Here is a 21,291-nt window from a genome sequence, read left to right as displayed (position 1 = left end):
TTTTGTTTAAAGCTTTTATTTAAAGCTTTTTTCTTTTTATTACAGAAGATAACGAAGAACCTTATACGATGCCTCTGGAGAAGCTTTCTTCACCTTCAAGCGATATTCAGGCCATATTACATCTCATTCCACAATATGCACAGAGTTTTTAAAACAATCTTATTAGTGATGATGCAATAGAAGACCACATAGATGGACTAGACACGGTGGATTTCGAAATCCAATTTGATGATAACGTCGAATAAACGTCCTCTATATGTATTATTTTATATATCTTTTTAATAAAAGCTTTATTACGATATTATAAATACATAGTTTCATTTATATCATTAAATCCCTGGGTTGTGGTTCTTTTTTGTATAAGAGAAAACCTATCAATTGATAAATGTTAAAAGGAACCACATGCACATTTTCTTAATTATCTAGAAAGTTTAAGAGTATTCAGAACAAATTTATATACACATACTTAAATAAGTAATTTATCAATGAATTTAAATAAAATAAATATTAATTTTACTTCATCTAACAGAGCTGCAAATGTTTTTGTAAATCCTTTGATATCTCAAAAGTGCGTGTTTGCTGGTTGGTTCCTTTTTGCTTAAATACGGACAATTTAAGCAGTAATCAGATAGATCATAAATTAAGCTTATTATTTAACCAATTACGATTTACGTTATTATTTCTCCACCAAGGATCGACCGATCATACCTACTCGTTATAACATTTTTATGCACGTGTAGTTAATAAAATAGATGTACTTATAATTATAATTTTTTTAAAGTAACCTATAACAATAGCTATCTATCTTTCAGTCACAGTCCCGTCAAAATCAGTCAAGCCGTTCCTAAGATTACCTAGTCGGAGCAAAAAGACAGAAAAAAATTGTTAAAATTACTATTTTGGTTCAATGTTTACACCCATATTCATTTAATAAAAATAATTGATTATTTCTATATTAAACACAGGCTCTCCAATTTTTTTATACGACATTGTATAAAAGCAAGAGCACTTGCAGAATCCATTTGAGTGCTGTCACTGCATCCTCTTATAATACATAATATTATTATCATAATTATATTATGATTTGTTGGTATTTACTATTTAGATTATAATATTACTTAGGTTATAGTGAAAGGAAAGCCTACATACAGACATACAACATACTATGTACGTACATGCATGTCTCGTCTAAATATTTTATTTTATTTTATTTTATTAAGGCTCATTAGCAGCTGTACATCGATTGGTTTCTTTAAAAAATACACAAAAAATATTCGACATGATGGACAACTAATAAAAAATGAGCACTGCATGCACTACAAAAATTAATTACATTAAAAAAATAATAAAAATATTCACATTAAATTTTTTAACTTAATAAAATACATTTTAAATTAATAATCACTTGATAAAATTTAAATAACAATATAATAATCATAATGATATAAAATTAATTGAAATCTATACAAATAAAATTAAAACGTAAATTTTGACACTATTTCAAAATTGAAATTAAGTAGAGTAGTATTTGCTGTGGCTTCTTCTGATTTAAGGATAATAAGATTTTGTATTACTCTAGAATCTAGATAGAAAGTGGGCAGAATAGTGTCAATAGAAATTCGGAATCGTAATTTGTATTCTCACTAAACTGTAATTCAACTGTTGATTGATTAGGCTGTTTATTTAAAATTTAAACTATTCAGCTGTAACTGTACCGGCTCCTAGTTTCCAATCACGTAACCTTCGATTAAAATGACATTATCAGCTCAGGTTATTGAACTAGGGCTTCAGACTATTATCTGTCTGGAAATCCAATGAAACATTACGCTATTAGCTCCAAGGAAAGTAACGCACTGCCGCAACATTGAAGCGAGCTGAAAGCCGCACACAATGTAATACAGCGCCGGTACATAAACAGCTTGTATGTAATCAAAGACGTTTTAACTAAACAAACTCTTTTAACAAAGCTATCGATTGAGATGAAGAAGGCAAATAAATGTAACTCCTTACATAAGTTCTATTTGCATATTTATAAACAATCTTCCCTGTATTTTGTTTATCGAAGTGCTCGTTTTGTTTATGAAACGCGGCCGTGAGGCGCTGGCAGTGTGCCATATTACGCGGTCACACACCAAAACATGTCGATTTCTCGGGAAAAAAGCGCGGTTAATTTCACAGTTTGCATGATTTGCATAAATGGATCGGGCCGGCCGACACGATAGTGCACTCGCGTGGAGACTGGAGTGAACGTGTGATATTTATAATTTCGTTCGGCGTCGCGTACATATACTATTTTACATTTACTTGTAATATGCGTATTGATCATATTTGCTTCGCGTGTGTGGAAGTGATTAAGTGCAGTGCCATTTAATAGTGGAGTGAGCATTTGCTACAGCCAGCGGTGAGTTTATTATACTGTAGTGTGTACATTAATTGAAACATATTGGCTACCTGGCAACATGTTTCATTGATTATTATTTACATGCTCTATGCTCTATGTAATGTTCAGTAAACCAATTAAAATAATCAATTTCGTGTGATTTATTGTGTGTTAATTACAAATATTAAATTTTTATTAATATTTCTACATATTTAGATAAATTAATCATTGCTTTATTTCTGGCTTAATTTGGAGAGCCGGCGATTTAAAAACTAAACAATTTTTCAGTATAGATTTAATTTATTTCACTTACCAATCAGTCTTCACCCTGTTGATTGTGAAACATCGGGATTGAACCTTGAACCTATCGGTTGTAGTGCTCATGCGCAAACCATTGTACCAAGGACGCCGAATTTTTATCAATAGATATACTTTTACTTATTAAGTAGGTAACTGACCTATAGGAGAGCAAGTGTTGGCTAACGTATGACTATCATTGTCATTACCATCTGTTACTTGGTTAATTTATTTTATAGCATATTTAAATATATGATTTTTTAAACTTGTTGTGAAAATTATCTCGAGCGCTCTTTTTCTTCGCAATTTTATAAATATTCATAACATCTGTTTTATTATTATTAGATAGGTACCTTTCTTTGAAATTACCTCTGTAAACATCTAAATAATATACTGAAAGAGGAAGCATTATAAAACTACACTGGAAAATTAAAACACGATACCGAATAGCTCCGCAGCTCGTTAGCTTTCTTTTAACAAAACATAACATCCGCTTTTCAGAATTTATTAGTCGTATCGTTAAAAATAAGTAGGTATTTAATAATTGTCTAGAACCTAATTATCTTTTATTCAATATATAATAATATAACTCTATTATATTTAATACTAGCGGCCCGCCCCGGCTTCGCCCGTGGTACATATTTCGCAATAAAAAGTAGCCTATGTCCTTTCTCGGGTATCAAAATATCTCCATACCAAATTTCATGCAAATTGGTTCAGTAGTTTAGGCGTGATTGAGTAACAGACAGACAGACAGACAGAGTTACTTTCGCATTTATAATATTAATATGGATAACTTCAATATATAATAATATAACTCTATTATTTTTAATACATATAACTCTACATAGGTTTTCTTTCTGTTTCGATTTTTCGTTACAATTTTTATTTTATTCAATTGTTTTGAATACATGAATCAAAAAATAAAACAGATTTTTCATACAAGAAACAATGAAATAAAGGTGACTGCTCTATCAGTCTTTAAATAAAGGTGATCCGTGACTGATAGAGCCTGAGGGGTTGCTTTAGATTGCCTACATTATTTATTTATTTATTTTCATTCAGTGCCTAGTTCCTACTAATATTAGTATCTACTTATTATAAATTTAAAAATATCTCTTTATCACGCTTTGTGTCGCGCATGATTTTGATGAAATTTGGAACAACTGTAACGATTGTATTAACTTTAGGATAGGACATAGGCTAATATCTAACGTACAGTGGTCAATAAGCTAGTTGGAAAATAAATACATTCAAAAAAATATATGTAGGTATCAGAAATTTAAATATAGATTGCTGCTCTATCACATGAACATATGGATCGATTACGCCGAAATTTGTTTTGAATAGATAATGATTCACAATATCAGAATACAGATTATATTTAAGCCATTATCTATGTAAACAAATAGGTATGGACGCAGTGTACCCCGCGGCGGCATCCGCGCTGACCCGCGGCCGGCGCCGGCGCCGCAACGAGCCGCGCTTGCGGCACCACACTATGCCTGTCACCTTTGCCGAAATTAAGGTATTTAACTCAATAAATATGTAGTTTAAAATATATAAAATAAATAGTTTAAATTTAAGAGTCTCTGTCTCTCCTTTTCTTTGTGATACTCAAACAACAACATTTATAAAAGAAAGTCGTATTAGTTATTATAGTTACATTACTACTAAGCTATTTGTAAGCATAATTTCAATAAAATTATTTAAAAAATAACCTGAAAATAATATGTAAATCATTTTTTATAGGAAATTGACTGCCTTTTCTGTGACTCTACAGTCTACTACATTTTAATTATATATTATCTAACCATCGTGAAGGTAGATTATAGGTATCTAAATTAGAACTAATTTGGATTATTTAAATTTCAAAACTAACCTTGATAATGTATAATATATAAGGCATTTAATTGATTTATGGTAAAAATAGGTATTAGGGTAATTAGCCATGGTAAATTAACTGAGTAATTTGTACAAATCTGGGCGAAATATTACCGCAATTTGCCAATTTCTCTACCTCGGCTCACGTAGGAATGTTACGAATGAAATCCTAAAGCGGCAATCATGCAAGCTATTCCCTAATATAAAGCTTAATGACTTTTTTATTGCAGAAATACACATTTAATTGCAGAAATTTACATGTGTGTCATAAAAATAGTATGTTTTAGTTCGAATTTGTACCTACTTGGAAAATTAAATCTACCTAAAGATAAGAACTCAATTTCTCTTATATGTGCCTTCTAAACACCAAACTGCGAACAAAAATCCAAATAACTACACTAATTCTTTAGATTCCTGTATCTATTATTTTATTTCTCGTTCCAGGAAGTGGACGAAGAAAAAGACACGGAAGAGAAAGTGACGAGCGCAGCAAGCGCTTCAAATGTGTCGGCCAGTGTGGAGGATCGCCGCCGCCGACTGGACATGTTCGACGACTCGCTCGGCCGACAGTTCGACGACTCGCTCGGCCGACAGTTCGCCGAATTTCGCAACCGTAGGAATCGCAGACGCCGTGACGTCATCCGCGAACCAGAGGAGGAGCATACGGAACCAAGCTCTGAATCACATCCTAACCCCACTTAGATTACGATTTGCGGATCACGTTCCTTGATTTTGAAAATGGTAGGACATTGAGTTCCTACTAATCTTTGGTTATTATTGCCAAGACGATTTTGAGCATGAAAGGAAGTTATGTTCAATTTTACGTATACTAAGTTGCATTTTACGCAAGATTGTATTCGTCCAGATAAATTAGTTATTATTTTCTTAGAAGAAAATTAATTTTACTTTAATGTCTGTTGTACGTACTAATTATGAACACTGTTTTATGTAGAAATGTAAGCTAGATTATTTTTGTAAATAATATTTTTTAATTGTCAATTAAATACATACTAATTGGGAATATACTATAGTATTCATTTCTTTTAAACCCATTTATGAGTTTTTGTACAGTCACAGATAGTAAAATAGGTACTATTAATATATGTTAATAGTGTACTTCGTAACTACAAATTACAATTGCAACTATTCTATTAAGTAGTAATATAATATCAATATAACTTTAAATTTACGTGGTATGTCCTGTATTGGAATATAGTACTAAATCTAAAATCGGATCGTATATCTATACGATATAAAGGCCTGGATACATGCGTCAATGCACCAGGTGCTACCGCCGTAATTTTATTTACTGCTATCAATATCCGCCCGCAGACTGCGTTCGATTCAAATATAAGAGCGATATAATATTCATATGATATATATTTTACTATTCCTTTGGTATAGATGTGTAGTGTAACTTGGTTTTGGTTTGATAGGATCTAAAAAATTATACTGTGATTACACTATGTAATAATAATAAGTATATTTTGTCGAGTGTTGTATTTCGTATACAAAATCGATACGGGCATCAAACTAGAATGTAAGGCTGCTTTGTAGTACGAACAATAGAATTATTAATGTTTTGATATAAGGATTTAATTTGTTAGATAACGATTTTTTATTTCTATACGGTAGTAGGTATTCGTTGTGTTTTAAATATGTAAAAGGTTAAGTGCAACTACTTATTATTCATTGTACAACGAAAATCGATTAGAATAAGTTTAATGAAATTTTATGTAAGTATGATAAAACTGTTATTAGCTGATATATCACTTATGTATTTATTATCTACTAATTTTGTATGTAAAGACTGCAACTAAGTAAACTCAATTGTTTCTGCAAGTACCTAATTAAAATTTGTTCAATTTTAAAGTAAGTACTTATGTCGTAAAAAGAAAATAATAAACGCCAGTGTCTTCTCTTCTATTATTTAATTATTTATTTTTAGAATTATTATCCCTTCTTTGACATTGTTAAAACTTTATAACAATTTTATAGTTACGTTATTTGTACAATAACGTGTTTGTAAATATAATAAAATTATTATTATAATATTCCGATGTGTTTCATTCATTTATAATATATAATTTGCGTGCTCGAGACTCACTAAGAGATCTCTTTAAGAATACTGGTATCCTTACTGTACCGTCGCAGTATATATTTAATAATATTTTATATGTACACAATAACGCTTATTTACACACAAAAGTAGGAGATAGACATTGTTATGACACAAGAAACAGAAATAAAATTGAAATTCCATTTTTCCGGCTAGCTAAAGTTAAAAATTCATTTATGGGTCAAGGTATACGCTTTTACAACAGAATTCCTCATAATATTAAAGAGTTCAGTAGTTCTAAATTTAAAACTTATATAAAAAATGTACTAATTCAGAGAGCCTATTACAGTTTAACACGTTAGCTGCGAAACAGGGCTTGAAACACCCTGTCCGTGTCTCGTCGTTATAGCGGTAGGAAAAAACTTAAACTTCTCTGTCGTGCGGGAGGCATAACTTCCATCTGGTTCAGTGTAGGAAAGTGATATCTATATATCTGAGATGTGCTATTGATTCCTAGTTCAATGGTATACCGACCTTAATACCGGGTTTCTTAGACCTCGTGCCGCACTGAACACATAAAAATTCTAACACAGTGCGGAACGAGGTTGCGAACACCTCGTACCACCACGCACCTAAGCTAGCTTCACGCGGTTAGTGTTGTGCAACGCATTCGAGACTATTTGTGGAACAACTTATTGTAGCTTTTACAAAGAAGGACTTGAATGTGGATACAGGTAATTTTCAAACATCCTAATTACTCGTTATAATAAATATCGTTAATAGAATCGTGAATGTGACATGTTGAGTAACTTTCTTCAAATAGGTTGATAATCATGATTACTATTAGTGTATTTGTTCATTGAATCAACTAGCGGCAAATCCAAAACACCCGGCAATTGGTGTATGGCTCATCAAAATTTAACTCTTGCCCAAGTCAACAAGCCAACAAACAAGGCACATCATCTCTTAAAGGGATCAAAGAAGAGTAGATGTGTATGATGTTACGAAAAACTCCGCACCTTCTTAATAAGTCGTGAGGCCGAAAAAGGTAAAGAAAATTCTCACAGAATGCACTGGTTGCAAACAATATTATTGTTTGGCCTGTTTTAATGAAAAACATCCATAAGTTTGATAAATAAATACAATTAAATAAAATCGATATTTCTTTTCCCATCACTAAATTATATGAAAAACTGCTATTGTTCAGTGCGGTATGGGGTACATCAGACCCCACATTTTATTTTACCCCTAGAATCTAAACTAACTAATCTAACCACAGGCGACGGTAGATTTAGGTTAATGAACTCATTGTAAATAATAATCACGACAAAAGCCGCACACTTTGTCTTATTTGGCGCCAAAAAAACGATTTTGGTCTTCTACGGGTGGTGGGGTTTAATATGCCTCGTGCCGCCACAATCTCTGGTATAGGACAAGGTTTAAAACGACCCGTAACGCAGTACTTAATGGAAAGTACAGATATTTATGTGCCGCAGTGAACGTGTTAAGGAATATATGGACGATAAAAACCCATGGAGGGTTGTCGCGTAAAAACCACAGGACAGTTCTTTGGCATATTATGATTATAATGTACATATAAGTTATAACACATATAATGTATTTTGTAAAATTAAATTGTAAAACTGACATGATTAAAAAGAGCAACTATGGAGTTTCTTGCCGATTCTTCTCCGTAGATACTGCTTTCCGAATCGGTGGTAAATGTTAAAATATGTAATGACGTTTCAAAAGTGCTTCTAAAAGAAGTCTAATTGAATAAATAAATGTTTGAGTTTGAGTTTGAGTTTATGCTTTTCCAATCGTAAAATACAGAGCAATGCACTCTACTATAATAATTCATGAACATTGAATCATTGATATATGCGGTTTGACATAAGATAAAATGATGAATCAAAAATGTAAGAACTTGTGATTTAAGTTAATCGCATTTCGCATTTCAACTGAGAGCACAGGTTGTCAATAATGACATAAAATGCAAATGGCCGCCATTCTAGATTATGGTCCTTTGGGGACACGGGAATAAAACTCATGAGACGTTTTGTGTTAGGGATGTTAGAATACTTACAATGAAACTCGATAATTCTTCATAATATTTAATCGTACTGTAGAAAAAAATAAATAACATTACCAGTCATTCGTACGTACGTATTATTAATAAATAGACAATTTACACACTACACTAACAGTAAAATAAAATAAATAGTATACTAACAACTGTTTAGGTACAACTTAGGCCAGTTTGTTTCAAAGTAAAATAAAATTTAATAATTGACTAACTGTAGAATATACAATATACAAAACTCTAAGGATGTAGATAAAATTTAATTGTAACATAATTGTAAGTTGTAACGTACCCGTTAGATACATTTTTTTATTATATTAAAATTATAAAATCGAAATATGAGTTTTAATTTTATATTTAACATTTAAATTAATGTTTCTTTTAGACAATGAATTTGATGTAGGTACTTATTGTAAAGATATCTTTATTGTGAATTTAATGTACCTATTCATTTGTGATCTACTCGAAGCTTCGCTGTATAAAACCTATCTTATTCTGTAAATAACTATTTAAACAACAATATACTGTATTTAAATACTGTTTATTCTCAGCTAAAATATTCACATCAAAATTTACAAATAATATCACTTCATTCACTTCACATCTTAACGTAGCTAGGTATACATCGAACAACGGAAATCTACTTATCGATAAATTTTTCTAAATAAATATATCGTATCTTTAAAATTACGCTCTTACGTTAGTATCATTATTTTAATAATACTGTACAAAATATAATTATTTATTTGTCTTCTCGGTCATCTAGTGGGAGTTCAGCGAGGGAAATGTGGGTAGTCGCTAAAATGTTCTGAAGAGGCTCATTTGAGTCACGGCGGTCGGCGCTAATGGACGGTTGCGTAAGACACTGTTTTTTATTCAAATAGGAGAGCCGAGAGCAAGAGCGGCTTACGCCTAATATTTTTTTAGTAAATTTCCTTAAAAATGATTGTCATATCGTCTCTATTAGAATAGGCGTAAATGATCACCTCAACATTAATGATGATGAGGGAATTTTAAATAGCTTCGAGAGAAGTCTTGATCGGGTGACTGGAATTCATCTATAAGAAGTTAATTTGAATAGTCTATGATTTGATAATACTCTGTTTTGAGCAAGTTTATAGTTCAGTTTGATTGTTTTATTGTTTCAACGGGGGTCAGTATCCTCTGGCTGTAGTTCGGTTTCTGCAGCTGAAGGGATGGTGTGTAACATTCGCGGCGCCGGCAACGCGCCAGGGGAGGCTGGGGGCTCATCAGCCACTATCGCTGGCTGACGTGTTAACCTTGGTCGTGACGAACCTGCCCCAGTGGTCGCTGCACTACCACCAGACCGGGAAGTACGCCAGGTCCCAGTGGACGCGGTCGCGTTGGAACCTGAGGAATCATTGCGTGAGGATGATAAGTTGGAGTCCTGCGAGGTTTTTCGTGCTACGAGCCACGAAGCAGCGCGGCGTGGTGGTGGTGGCGGGCGGCCGTACGTGCGCCACGAGTCCGAGCGGGAGGAGGAGAACTCCACGGAGGAGGACACAGAGCCGGCGCGGGCGGGGGGCGCGGGGGGCACGCGCGGGGCGGGGGGTATCGCTGCTGTGCCACGCCGGCCGCATGCTCGTAACCAGCGCAGTAAACGCTCGCCACTGGCCGGTGTGGTGGCGGCGCTGGCGGGCCGCGGCCCGACGTCGGGCACGGCGCCGGGCAGCAGGCGGCGGCAGGCGCACGCGGCGCCGTGCTGCCCGCGCGACGACCGCTCCGCCAGGCTGTTGGTGTTGGCGGGCGTCTGCCGGTTGCTGAAGTTGGACGAGTGCCGGCAGCGCCCGATGCCGCGCGTCACTCGAGACTCCTCGATCGCTTTGCACACTAGCGCGCAGTCCTTTTTGAACTGTTTCGTTAATATTGCATAGAGAAAGGGGTTGCAGCAAGAGTTTAATGGCAGGACAAACACCGTGAAAACTTTAGCCTCCTCAAGCGAGACTAGTTGTGCTCCAAACGCGGCGGTCAGGGCAAAGAAAGCGATCGGTGACCAGCAAAGAAAGTCCGTGAACACCAGCAGTGCCATGCGCTTGGCGATGCGCGAATCATTCGAATTCCAAGCTTGCGAGCCGCGGATGGCGCAGTACATCTTGAGGTAGCAGCCGAGCAATACGAGGAAGGCGAACCCGTTGACGAGCAGTAGCGCCACCACGTAGCCGAGCGCGGCTGGGGAACCCGTCTCGAAGGGCAGGCACACGGCGAATTTGCGATAGTCGGATACACCCAGCAAAGGCAGCGCAGCAGCGGCGAGGGCGAAGGCCCAGCCCGCGGCCATGACGGCGGCCGCGTGGCGCAGCGACAGCCGCTTGTTGAGGTGCATGGCGTGCGTGATGGCGTAGTTGCGCTCGAGCGTGATGACGGCCAGCGTGAACACGGACAGCTCGGAGGACAGCACGCCGAGGAAGCCGGCCAGGCGGCACGCGCCCGACGCCTGCCACGCGATGGCGTGCGCGCGGAACTCGCCCAGCGTGCCCGCGTCCACCACCGCCAGGAAACCTAACACACGAATACGTTTCTTATTATTCCGTGAAAAATAACATATACAGTCTATTTTATTCTTGTACTAAAATTAATTTACCATATATTACACTGGTTCAATTTAAAACAAATAACTTATAACAAAAATAGCCGATCTGAGATACCTATTTGACATCTAATATAAATAATAATAAAACGTTATAATAATAAAAACAAAATATCATTCCTTTCAGCAATCCAGTAAAGAATTTAGGTGTAATTATGGACCAAACGCTTTCTTGGTCGCAGCATCTCCAGCATATCAGTCGTAAATTATATGCTGCATCTAACTCCTTACGACGCCTCCGTAACTTTTTACCCATACCGACCAAAATTATGTTAGCGCAATCCCTTCTCCTTCCTATTCATGACTACGCTGATGCTTGCTTTCTAGACTTAACATCTGAGCAATTGGATAAACTTGAGCGACTTCAGAATTATTGTATTCGGTTTGTTTACGGTCTCCGTAAATATGTTCCTATCGTTCGTCATATTACGTCATGTAACACAGAAGAAGTCATTTTACACCAACTACGTGCCAAATGACGCCACGATTCATCATCAAATCGTTTATTCATATATCATGTATACTATAGATCGAAAATCTCACCCAGATAAATCCCCATGAAGAAGTCAGCAGCGGCGAGGTTAGTAACAAGGAACCGCGGCACATCGATACGGCTGCGGCTGAACAGCAGCACGAACACCACGGTGCCGTTGCCGAGCAGCGCCAGCAGGAACACCGCCCACACGCCGCAGCGGAGTGTCCACCAGTCGAACAGGTCCACGCACGGGAGGAATGGACCTGGATACAAAATTAAATCTATTAAATAATGAATAATCTGGAATGCTGTATTCTGTACTCTTTACTGTAAACATTTTATACCGTTACACTATCTATACAGTATCCGTCTATACAGTAACACTCTATGCCGTTACACTCTATGCCGTTACACTCGATGCCGTTACATTCTATGCCGTTACACTCTATGCCGTTACACTCTATGCAGTTATACTCTATACCGATGCACTCTATGTCGATACACTCTATGCCGTTACACTCTATGCCGTTACACTCGATGCCGTTACATTCTATGCCGTTACACTCTATGCCGTTACACTCTATGCCGTTACACTCTATGCAGTTACACTCTATGCAGGTACACTCTATGCAGATACACTCTATGCAGATACACTCTATGCAGTTACACTCTATGTCGTTACACTCTATGCAGGTACACTCTAAATTTAAAAATAATGATTATTAATATACGATATCTATATTATCGCCTGTAAAAAATTTCTCCTGCTAAAAAATTTAAAACATTTTCTTCATTAACCTCTGTTAAGGAGGCTACGGCTAAGGCTACTTGGTAGAATTAATTATTAAATTTTACTTTAACTGAATTTAAAATGGGCAAAGTTTTAATTAGATCACGGTTTTTTAACATTGAAAAACTCGTAACTTGCCATGCAGGCGGCTTATGAAATTTAAAAAGTGTAGACAATTTAACTACCTAGTTAGTTAAAATTTTAGACTAAGCACTCGATTTTAACGTATTAAAATACACCAAAATCTAAGTTCAGCATTTATCCTTACAATGCGAGTAAATAGGAAAATAAGTTAAACATTGATTAATAAACAGAATATTATTGATTTATTTACTCACAATGCTTATTGTACAAAAACAAATAAACAGTGGTAGTGGTGGTGGTACAGTAAGGATGAAGTTACTGGTATAACAAGTGTGAGTAGTTTAACTGGTATGAGCATAACAAGTGTGAGTGGTACTACATGTGCGAGCGATTTCAGAAGTGTAAGTAGTATAATGAGTGTAAGTATAATAAATTGACAACAATAAATTGAATTGATTGACCGGTTGGTTGGTTGGTAGTGACCCGGCCTTCCAAGCCAGCGGTCATGGGTTTGATTCCCACCCCAGGGCAAATATTTGTGTAATGAATGTTTGCTCTGAGTCTTGAGCGGTAATCTATATAAGCATTTTAAAATTATATAATTATGTATGTTGAAAGAAAGAAAGAAAGAACATGTTCCATAACACAAGCGAAAGCTTAGTATGGGATAATCGTGCCGTGTGTGTGCTTTTTTTCTTTCTTTCAAATTGTCCTGAAATATTTATTTAAAAAAAAATATGGGTAACATACCGGGAAGTGGTACACATCGCACGGTTCGCGGTGAAGCGCGTTCGGTCCAAGCGCCCGCTAGTCGCGCGCCAGTACCCGTCGCATTCACTATAATAATATGGTGATACACTTTAGATCAAACTAAAAATTGACTGACACTCAAATAAAAAAAGAAATTTAAAATACATATCTAAGCTAATCTGTTTAAAAAAATAACTTGAAATACCTGTGTACCAAAACGTCCTATAGTGGTACCGAAAATAGATTCATAATTAAAATACATAAATAAATCATCTCGTGATCGAATTTTTTCTATTCTTTATAAATTTATATTTATAAATTTATATAAATAAATCATTTTTTGTATTTTTAAAAACTTTATTGATTCCTCCAACATTCAATTAACCAATAGAGAATTCTTCTACATTCTAATACTCACAATAATGCGGCCATATATCCGTAGCATTGGCCCACGCAGCCAAGTCTACATGAGCTGGTGGGATCAGCACCAGGTCACTGAAGCCTTCATGTTCAGACCACTCCTCATTCACTTCCTCCATGAGGGGCAGGAACTCGCAGCAGTGGTATGCGTAGGATAGGACTAGAGTCTGATAGAGAAGATAGTTGTTAGTGATTGTGAGTTTATGGTTGCGGTATAAGTGGGATAATAATAGTGAGTTAATGGTTGCGGTATATGTGGGATAATAATAGTGAGTTAATGGTTGCGGTATAAGTGGGATAATAAGACAATAGTGAGTCATGGTTGCGGTAAAGATGGGATAATAAGACGATAGTCAGTCATGGTTGCGTTAAGATGGGATAATAAGATAATAGTGCGTTAATGGTTGAGGGAGTTCGGATAATAAGATAAAAGTAAATTAAAGTTTTCGGTATAAGTGGTAATTGAGACGGATAATTTAACTAAATAATAAATCGATTTAAATTTAACACAATTAACATTATCAGTAACCTTAGTTACCTAAATTAAAAAATGTAAAAAAATAAATAAAAGCGCTTTGTCCATTAAGCAAATAAAATTAAAAAAAAACATAATACGCATGTGTACTTTACTTGTATCCTGGGGAAGAGCTCCGGGGGGTGGAAGCGGCGCAGGTGCGGGTTGTTGTGCGCCTTCAGGTGCAGCAGGCGTTGGAGCCCGCTCGCGGGGAGAGAGGGGAACATGTTGTTGCCAACGTTTCTGTACATACATAAATACATACATATTCATTTTACAAAAATGTACATACTTTTTTATCTAAACCAATACATAATATAAATCTGAAGACTTGAGAGAATGTTTGAACGCGCTAATCTCAGGAACTACTGGAACGATTACGAAGTTTTTTTACATATTCAAATATGTGTTATCCTACCATAGGCTATAATATACCAAATCCGTGATGGACTGCTCAGTGCTCATGTGTTATATGAAGGCAATCGAGCAGAAGCATTTAATTGGTAAGTTAAGTACCTACGTGACGCATGGATTTTCGTAACTAAGGATACGAATGTTTCCTACACTAATTGCAAGTAGTGGTGGATTAGATGTTTAGACATTCGAAATTAAGAAATAGGTGGATTTTGACGACTTGTGAACTAACCTACCAATGTGGAATGGAGGTTCTCATAGAACAAATTAAATTAAAGAGTGTTTTTATCTATTCCCCCTTTCTTATCCCTCTTGTCCCTGCATAATGTAACGATAAAGTGAGGTAAAAATTGAGAGAAATTCTATACAGTTGTATTATATATTTGAGGAAAACTACTTGTAAAACACTTATCAATTCGATGCATAGGAATATTGGATTAGATTGGATACATTGGATAGGATTGGATTGGATACATTCACATAATGTGATAATGGATTAGGGCTTTGACACATAAATTAGATTTTATAGGTGTGTTTAACGGATGTTAATGGTCACCATTATTTTTTATTGGCTCACTTCATTTTGGGGAACAAAAGAGATTTCGTCATTTTCATTCAGAAGTTTAAAGATATACAAACAAAGTTATACAGTTTTACAGGTGTAAAATGGTATGTACGTAGTCTAGTAATTTAACTTTTGTTACTTACTCCTTGAATAGTAAAATATAATTTATAAGTTCAGGAAAATTAAGTTCATAGTGTGATGGTAATTTGAAAGTTATAGAAATCGTTATCAAGTAGGTACATAAATAAATAAGTTATAAAAGGAAACATTAGCCGTGTTTATTTCAACATGTATAAGACGTGGCGGCGCCAAAAATTCAAAATAATACATTCGTAATAAGGTTACAGAAACTGTTACTTACAAGTCTTCTAATTTAGAAATTGGGACGAAAGCTTCCATATCGATGTGCTCGATTTGGTTCGACTCGAGGTCTCTGCAACAAAGATACAGATTATTAAGAAAGTTTTATTACTTCTGGAGTAAAGTAGTTATTATATTAAGGTAAGATAATGTAAAGGGATGATTATAGTGAAAGGATCTTTTACAAAAACATTCCATTCATACTAAATTATTATTAATATTATAAATGCGAAAGTAACTCTGTCTGTCTGCCTGTTACTCAATCACGCCTTAAGTAAGTACTGAACCAATTTGCATGAAATTTTGTATAGAAATATTTTGTTACCCGAGAAAGGACATAGGATAGGTTTTATCCCGGAAATCCCACGGGAACGTGAACTATGCGGGTTTTTCTTTGACTGCGCGGGCGCTGCCACGGGTGGAAAGCTAGTACGAAATAAATCAGTTCTTCAATATATACTGTAATATGATAAACGTTTTTTAGTCTTTGTAGCGTTGGAAGTTGGTATTGGTTATTTAAAAACACATTCCTCGCTCCTCATCCTCGCACATATCGGTGGAAAAGCATCCTTATCCTGCACTTCGTATTCAAAATATTATTTGACGAAATCGATCTGGTTATTTCTATAGAAATTCTATTTTTTATTTCTCTTCTATACCATATACAAATCAAGATTGCAGCTAATTCATAGTTCGGACCAAATGCATCAGATAAAAGCTATGAAAAATAACAAGTTTGTGTAACAACAAAGAAGGTGATGCATATTGTTAGTGAGGACACCACGAGGACACCTAATTTAGTTTCAAATTGAGCATTCTGGGTGTCTCGTTAGTGTTATTAGAAACATTGAGATCATTTAAGATCGTGGACGGTTATTCACCTTCTGGTAAAAAGTTGGTTTGTCTAATAATTCTTGTATTTTCGATATAAGTTCGTGATTTTACAATGGAATACCGTATAGTGCTGTATATTTGCATCCTAAATTTTTGAATGTTTAAGGCATTTTTTCTCAAAATATTAAAAATTGAATTACAGATAAATGTATTCATATTATATTATATCTTACGAACTCACTAAGCATCGTACTTATAAAGAACGGAAACATCTAACACATTTTTTTTTGTAAGGTGTCTTTCAATGTTAGCCAAAAGGGCTTCTACATTTTAACGCGGACGCGGGGGTGAACTGAAGGTTCACCCTGGTAGCGACATGCACAAGGGCGTCCCCCCTTGACGGGGATCTCGAACCTCGGCTTGGGCTGTCGCTTGAGTGGAGGAGGCCAGAAGGGCCCTAGTCGGACGGGACATCTAACACAACGAGGGTACTAGTGTAGAGCATTTATAAGTTCTGCAAGAAGGTCAGCGTTTAAAAATGGATATTTACTATAAAAACATTGTTAGATTTTAAACATAGACTACTTATATTGTTGGAAAATAGGAAGTCCTATTACTGAACCTCGGGGTACGCCAAATTATTCAGATGGCTCTATGAATTGACAAAGTAGGTATATTAAACAATCCGTTTAAACTTTAATAGGGAATATGCATAAAATTTTAAATGGCCTAAAATATTTTTTTCTCGAATACTTATTATCGTAATATTATAATGAAAAGGATTTTTTTTTATTTACTTATTATTTAAACCCCTAAAATAATATTCAAAAAGCGCAAAATAAGGGAGCGAAATTCGAACTTCCAAAACGCGCCACCACAGCTCGAACGAAATGTGACGTCATCTGATACGACATTGTATTCATCACTCCATAGTAAACACTAAGGTAAACACCCACTGGACGTGTCATGTGACGTCACGCAAAGCGCGCATACAATGGCGGCGTTTGAACTGCTTAAATTTTTTAAAAGTTTTGAATTTCATTTTTAAAAATATCTAGAGTATTTTGAAGCACATTTATATTTTTTTCTACGTTATAAAATAGTAAACTATTAATTTAAGACAAAAAAGAAAAACATGAATATTCCCCATTGTTCACTTGTTTAAAATTAATTCCGTGGGCTCATACCGTTCATGTACCTATTAACTAATGGATTATTGATGATGGTAATCACAAGCACGAAACACGATCGTGATTGAACCAATCAAAAACTTTCATACATTACATATTCATTAAAGATGTAGTTACTAGTTAGTATGTGTAGGTAATTATGTAACAATAAAAGGTCTTCACATATATTTAAAACATCTTTCCAAGAAGAATAGTTAACATAAATATTCCCATAGTTATTTATCTCATTAGTCGTGAAAGCAAAAGTTACGTAACTTCGACTGAAGCCAATCCTCTTTTGCATAATGAACGCAGTTTCCAAGAAACAGCGTCTGTGCGGAAAATGATCATTTAATAAGTTTCTCCACTTTGGAATTACTTGCACAATTTTTTATGAATACGTTACTATAACGTATAATAAATTATAAATTATGTAGTAGTTTACGTTGTTACGAATAGAATGCTAATTAATGACATTTTAACTAAAAACTGCCATTTAATTACAGGCATAGGGGATTTTCGGAATTATTAAGTAGTTTATGTACCTAATTCATTTTTATAATTTCGGTTAATGTATTGCTATTGTATGTATGCAGACCTATTTGTCTTATAGAGATTTATCATCGCTTTCTCTTACCCGCAACAAAGTTCAAACAATTTCTTACTAACTTAATAGTATATCTTTTTATACTTCCCATACTTCCCCTTCCGTACTTCTTTGACCATTAAATTCAATGGACTGCGGAAAAAAACGTAAAAATAGACTGATTGCTGGTGTTGAATAATAAATTGATAAATGAAGATACGGACAAGACGATTGTTCGAAGAAATTACGGACAGGTTGCCTAATTGAATATTGGGATCGCGAGGCCAGATACGGAGATAGCCATAATTGTTGGCCATAATTGTCCCTCTGAGGGTATTGTGCCGCTTGCAAAATGCCGACAACGTAGGTATACCTAAATCATATTATATCGATTCTTTCTTTCGTCATTTATGCACTAGACATTTTGATTATGTATTGTTTAAGTTTTGTTTAACTGTGCATGGGTTTTTAAATGGTGGTAAATATTACATGTAGATTTTATAGTTTAAAGTGAGGCGTAGAGGCTTTGATTCTATTTCTCTAAACACTTTCTATAATTACAGTTTTATTTTTAAACAAGAGATGGATATATTATTAACCTACTTTTTAATTTAGTCTCAGTAATGTGTCAGAGGTTAGAAAAGTATGAAATTTAAACTTATTGTGAGAAAAAATTAATTTTTAAGTGAGCAAGTATGAATTTCTAACAGTTAGGTAGAAAGTTACTTTTATCGAGGCAAAATAAATTCTTAACACGAACATAGAGTGGGTAAATTTAATGTACATTTCAGGGAAATGCGAAAGCGATTTTATTTTAATAAGATCAGGTACTTACAATAATTGCAGGCGTGTGGTATGCAGGAAGGCATCAGAAGGTATCCTCTTAATCCTGTTCCTGGCCAGCAGCAGGTCATGTATACGCCGGAGCCCATGGAGTGCTCCATCACCTATAGAATCTATGTTGTTGTCTGATAAATCCCTGGAAAAAGTATTTCCATAGTAGTTCCAAGTATTTCCAAAATAATTGAATGAATGAAATGAATGAAAAATACTTTATTGCACAATTAATACAGGATTATAAACTAAGAGCCATACAAGTAATAACATGTACAGAGGGCGGTCTTATCGCTATAAGCGATTTCTGCCAGACAACCCGAAAATTTAGAAGGATTACATTTAAGGTGGTGGTGCATTACAAACTTAAAATTCAGATTTTAACTAAAATAAATAAATATAAAATATAATTATGACCTAAATAATAAATATACATAAATAATAAATATATAAATACATTATAATATATACCTTATAATAATTCATTAGTCACAGGAAAATACAGTTGCGAAAATGTGTTTTTAATACTGAATATGTCCCAATAAAAGTTATAATAAAATATTATACATGAATTCAAATTTAAGAAATCAAAATATAAAGTCCGACGATAAATAGTTTTGAAAAAAAATTATGTTAAGTACCTAACAATAATGTAAGCAAATAACTTCACAACGGACGCGGAAATATTATTACCTACATATTCTTTTCCATTTGTAAAAAATATATAAAGACTTACAAAACCCGTAGCTCGGAGCACTCACGCAGGTCAGGTACATCGTCTAACTGGTTAGATCTCACGTCCCTGTAAAATAACAAGATAACGAAACTAAATAAAAACCAAATATTTCTAAACGCACATATAGGTAACTGAACAAAAAACAATAAACAACTAAGTACTTCTTTAACTAATGAATGTCTCTATGAAATAGTTTACAACAAGTTTTACGTATAATATTAAGTTATCAGTTACTAAAAGGTTACTAAAAGCTTACATATTTATTTTTTTAAAGTTATTATCAATTTACGCGCCCTTTCCTATGAACATCCTTCACATGACGTGTTAGCCTAAATAAGTGATAAACGCTTTCATTTATTATAAAAACATTTAAACACATCATACAATAATTTCCAAGTGTAAATAAATAATTTTGACACGAATACATTTCCGAGATTTTAATTTAGATAAACGATTGTACAACGAACTGAAGTATTTAAATAAATGTGGGCGGGAAAATAACAAGAGTCCACAGATAATGTAAATATATCGACAGCCAGTTTGTGTGTCAACGATAGGAAGTCTACATGTTTTAGATTTTGTGAATATTATAACCAACTTTATATTATTTAAATCTTTCAAGATTATAATATTTTTTAAATGAATAAGTCATCATCAAAATTCTAAATCTAGAAAGCACTTCAGCTAAGTATAACATGACATGACTCCGAAAGAAAAGCGCGGGAAAATGTGTACGAGGAATTTTTACTAGCAAAATGTTGCCATAATATATGTAATAAATTAAATTAATTATGTAGGTACGCAGGTATCATTATAATAGGTAATGTATTAATGACACTATCACATGATAAATTACTAAGTTTCTGATGTTGTGAGTGCGAATGAGGCCATAGATTAAATATTAGTACATTGCGTACATCGTTGGCAAGATGAATAAATTCGGCCCACGTTGCCTCATGTAACTAATGCAGTATTCAAATGCAGCTCAATTATGATGAAGGTTGCGATTATATTAGATTATCTTGTTAGTTCAGTGAGATTGAATTTTATTTTTGGTTTGCTCCGCGACTGACTTGTATTGTTTATCTGTGCTGACGGTTCGAAATTTGTTTTGGACGTTTTATAAATTTTGTTGTGGTGAAGAGAAATAAAATGAGATATAAACAGATACATGAATTGCTAGACCAACATATGATAGTTTTTATCCTTCTTAATTTTAAGTAAGTATAATACCTAATGAAAACGACAAGTAGGTACCTAAAAGAAAGTAGGTAATTTATTGACGGCTTAAATTTTGTTTGAAATAAACATTGTTATCATAATTCAAAAACTTTAAATGCTGATTTCGAAGATCCTTCCTTAATGATTGATGAAAAACTTCGGAAGTTTGAGAGGGACTGATTACCTACCTACTTTTAAAGAAAATACTGCATAAATTAGAAACGTATA

At 34.5% G+C, this 21,291-nt stretch overlaps 2 protein-coding genes across 2 annotated transcripts in view; one reads left to right on the top strand and one right to left on the bottom strand.

The window, feature by feature from the left end:
• The first annotated feature begins 1,904 nt into the window (after window positions 1-1,904).
• Window positions 1,905-5,557, top strand: LOC123701516. The gene is made up of 3 exons (XM_045649021.1): window positions 1,905-2,401; window positions 4,090-4,205; window positions 5,006-5,557. The coding sequence occupies exons 2-3, from the start codon at window positions 4,092-4,094 to the stop codon at window positions 5,261-5,263; spliced, it is 372 nt and encodes a 123-aa protein (XP_045504977.1). The 5' UTR covers window positions 1,905-2,401; window positions 4,090-4,091; the 3' UTR covers window positions 5,264-5,557.
• A 3,376-nt stretch (window positions 5,558-8,933) lies between these two features.
• LOC123701515 (lutropin-choriogonadotropic hormone receptor) overlaps window positions 8,934-21,291 on the bottom strand; it is an 83,834-nt gene continuing 71,476 nt past the window's right edge. Inside the window, exons 10-17 of the mRNA XM_045649020.1 lie at window positions 19,843-19,908; window positions 19,108-19,251; window positions 15,685-15,756; window positions 14,461-14,587; window positions 13,829-13,997; window positions 13,411-13,497; window positions 11,855-12,049; window positions 8,934-11,223 (exon numbers count right to left, since the gene is read on the bottom strand). Coding sequence (XP_045504976.1) covers window positions 9,848-11,223; window positions 11,855-12,049; window positions 13,411-13,497; window positions 13,829-13,997; window positions 14,461-14,587; window positions 15,685-15,756; window positions 19,108-19,251; window positions 19,843-19,908 — 2,236 coding nt within the window. The 3' untranslated portion in view covers window positions 8,934-9,847. The remainder of the gene's footprint in view (window positions 11,224-11,854; window positions 12,050-13,410; window positions 13,498-13,828; window positions 13,998-14,460; window positions 14,588-15,684; window positions 15,757-19,107; window positions 19,252-19,842; window positions 19,909-21,291) is intronic.

Source organism: Colias croceus, chromosome 21 (genome assembly GCF_905220415.1).
Source record: "Colias croceus chromosome 21, ilColCroc2.1".
NCBI lineage: Eukaryota > Metazoa > Arthropoda > Insecta > Lepidoptera > Pieridae > Colias > Colias croceus.
This window is presented reverse-complemented; position numbering and strand designations above follow the sequence as displayed.